The sequence below is a fragment of the Erinaceus europaeus genome, chromosome 14 (genome assembly GCF_950295315.1).
Source record: "Erinaceus europaeus chromosome 14, mEriEur2.1, whole genome shotgun sequence".
NCBI classification, from domain to species: Eukaryota; Metazoa; Chordata; class Mammalia; order Eulipotyphla; family Erinaceidae; genus Erinaceus; species Erinaceus europaeus.
In genome coordinates, this window is record NC_080175.1 from 47,825,768 (window position 1) to 47,829,052 (window position 3,285).

The 3,285-nt window shown below is 40.0% G+C and overlaps 1 gene segment (V, D, J or C); it reads left to right on the forward strand.

Annotated features, from left to right (window-relative positions):
* Positions 1-2,067: 2,067 nt before the first annotated feature.
* Positions 2,068-2,686, forward strand: LOC132532799 (immunoglobulin heavy variable 4-59-like). The segment is given in 2 exon segments: positions 2,068-2,159; positions 2,235-2,686. Coding segments are annotated over 2 exon segments (483 nt in total).
* Positions 2,687-3,285: the final 599 nt, after the last annotated feature.

Consider the following 3,285-nt stretch of genomic DNA (forward strand, 5'->3'; position numbering starts at 1 on the left):
AGCATGGAGTTTTCTTTTTTCCCTTTTTGTCATTTTTGTATTACTGTACCACATACACAGGGAGGGACAGTATGATGGCTGACTCAAAACTCCTGAGGTGGCACATGAGGCTTCAGAATCAATAACATTCCCCAATGGAAACTGTGGATCCACCACTCCCATCTCAGCGCAGCAGAGACAGAAGAGTTTAAGACCAGATGGCAACTCAGGTCTGTTCCCAAACACCCACTCAAGCGCTGGTTGGTCTGCTAGTGAATCTGTAGACTCTCTCCTGGTGACTCTAATCTTCATTCCTTGGTACTACGTCTTCTCATGCCCTACTGATACTGGGACAGTAGTCAGAAACAGAGATTGGCCCAATATTGGGCCCTAAAAGTTACATAAAGACAAGGGGGGAGTGTGGGGTTGGAGGGGGGCCCTGAATATTGAGAGCAACTGTTGGCTTGAGGCCAATTATTCCTTGTTTCATTTGGATATTTCCACCTGTGCTCACCCTGTGATAACTATAAAAAGTGGGACGAGAAGTGATCAGGGTAGCAGACTCTCCCTTTGCTTGGAAGGGTGTTGGCAGCCCAAGTTTAAGCTGATAGTAAAGGCTCTTGCTATTGCATATGATTCTGGTCTTCTTTGCATGAGATCAGGACTCAACATTCTGGGCATAACATATGGAGCCTTGCCTGGGATCCGCATCTCACTAAAAGAATGCCAGCCTCACTGAGCCTTTAGGACCAGTTAAACTTCAGGTATCTGTAGCGAGAGACCCTTGGAGTCAAAGGCGGACGCGCTATGTGGCTCCGGGTCCAGGGTCCTGGGAGATGTCCCAGATCCTGCTGTAGGGGATTGGATCTCCCTAGCAATTTTGGAAGGGGAGAGTGGGTCGCTCCCAAGAAGCAGCAAAATACTGTCCTCCCATTTGTAGGGAAGCGGCGAGAGGAAACTGATATGTTCAGTGTGTTAAATCATGGAATCATGTTATCCTCAGACATTTTATTTCAGAAATACATTAAACATTTATACTTAATGTAATTTTTCTCGAAAGCCTTTACTAGAATAAATAACAATTTTCTGTTAATAACATACAAACTTTCTGTGAAATAAGTAAATTCATTTACAGTAATTTGAAATTAACTATTGACATAATAATTACTAAACATTCACTATCACAATTGATTTGAAAGTTGATAATTTCACAACTTTAAGTAATTAACCATGTAACATAATAATTTATTTCCATATGTATCAAAATATGGATGTGTATGAGGCCAGGCTGTGTCTAAAAATTTTAAGTGTCATGTTAAAGTGCATAAGAATACCCCAGTCTCTACCTTCAGAGGGAAATATTCACAAGTTTTAAAGCAGTGTGGCAGGTCTCTCTCTTTCTCTCTTCCTCTCTCTCCCTGACATCCTTTTAAACTTGTCTCTAAGCTTTAAAACTAAATGAAGATAAAACATATAAATAATAATATAAGTTTGTATGTTTGTGCCTCTTTCATTTATATTTAGGCAAGTTTGTTTATATAACATTGATGTATGCAGACTGTTGTAAATGAAAATGGTGGATACACTTTTTTATAGGTAAATGAGACACCATTATGTTTTAATAATATTGTATTCATGCAGTTTTGTTCACCTTTCCAATGTGCACAAGGTTTTCTATGTGCTTGACAAATGTTTAAATCTATTCCACACTAAAAATGGGAGGTTCAGAATTTTGGTTTATTTGTTGCTCTTCATTATTCCCCATCACTGTTTCTGTCTGAAAATGTTAGTTCATGGGTGACTTCTATTTGGTGATTAAAATTCATATGAATTCTGTCTAGTAGTTATGCTTATGATGAGGAAATCAGTGTCCAATTTTAAGTCTATATACTATATATCTGAGACTAAACGTTCTTTCCCCAAAAGTGTTCTACTCCCCACTTTGGGAGTCCTAGTACCAAAACAGTACTTGGGGAAATGACAGAACTATTTCTATCTTAATAAATAAAGGAAACCCATATGCAAATTTTTTCTCCCAGATCTAAGTCAAATCCCCTTGTGCTGTGAATACATCCAGCTGTCTACTCACTTAGGGCTGAGGTCTCTGGTGAAGGCAGCCCTGCAATCTAGAAGAATGAGAGTGTTTCTGTTTCTGCTCTGTCTGGTGACAGCTCCAAAAGGTGAGGGTCTCAGATGTTGAATCTTGTTGTATTGAGATGGCTACGAGTGACAAGCATGCTTTTTCTCATCTCCAGGTGTCCTGTCAGAGTTTATGCTGCAGGAATCAGGCCCAGGACTTGTGAGACCATCAGGGACACTGTCTCTCACCTGTTCTGTCTCTGGAGAATCCATATCCAGTAGTTATGACTGGAGTTGGATCCGTCAGCCAACAGGGAAGGGACTGGAGTGGATTGGATATATATATGGTGGTGGTAGTAGTACTAACTACAGTCCATCTATGAAGAATCGAGCCACCATCTCAAAAGACACATCCAAGAATCAGTTCTCCCTGAAGCTGAGCTCTGTGACAGCTGAGGACACAGCCATGTATTACTGTGCAAGAAACACAGTGATGGGAAGTGAGTGTGAATCTAAACAAAAACCAATTAGCTGGGACTCAGGAAGGTTTGATGGCTGGGAGGTGGCATCCATACCCCTAGGCTATACTGAGATCACTATATACATTAAGTAAGTCATAGAAGCAGGTGCAAACTGATAATTTAGTGCTGGGTGCTGGTTTCCTGTCACTATCTTAGACTTCCTCTCAGTTTTTTTTTTTTTTAAATTTTTGGGGAGAGTTTTATTTTTTAAATATTTATTATTTATTCCCTTTTGTTGCCCTTGTTGTTTTATTGTTATAGTTATAATTGATATCATTGCTGTGGATAAGACAGAGAAATTTAGAGAGGAGGGGAAGAGAGAGAGGGGGAGAGAAAGACAGACACCTACAGACCTGCTTTACCGCTTGTGAAGCGACTCCCCTGCAGGTGGGGAGCCAGGGGCTCAAACCAGGACCCTTATGATGATTCCTGCACTTTGCACCACCTATGCTTAACCCACTGCACTACTGCCCAACTCCTTCCACTCAGCTTTAACAAGGACATACCTTATTGAAATTTCTGTACTTTCACTGCAAACTCACATTCACAAAATTTAAATGATGTATTCCATTGATTCCTCTAAACTCACAAAATTTAAAAGATGATATTGCATAAAATAAAATAGGGCTTGGGAAAGCATACAGATTTGCCAGGGTTACTTTTAATTTGTATCATTTCATATTTCTTCCTTCTGTATCAATTTTTC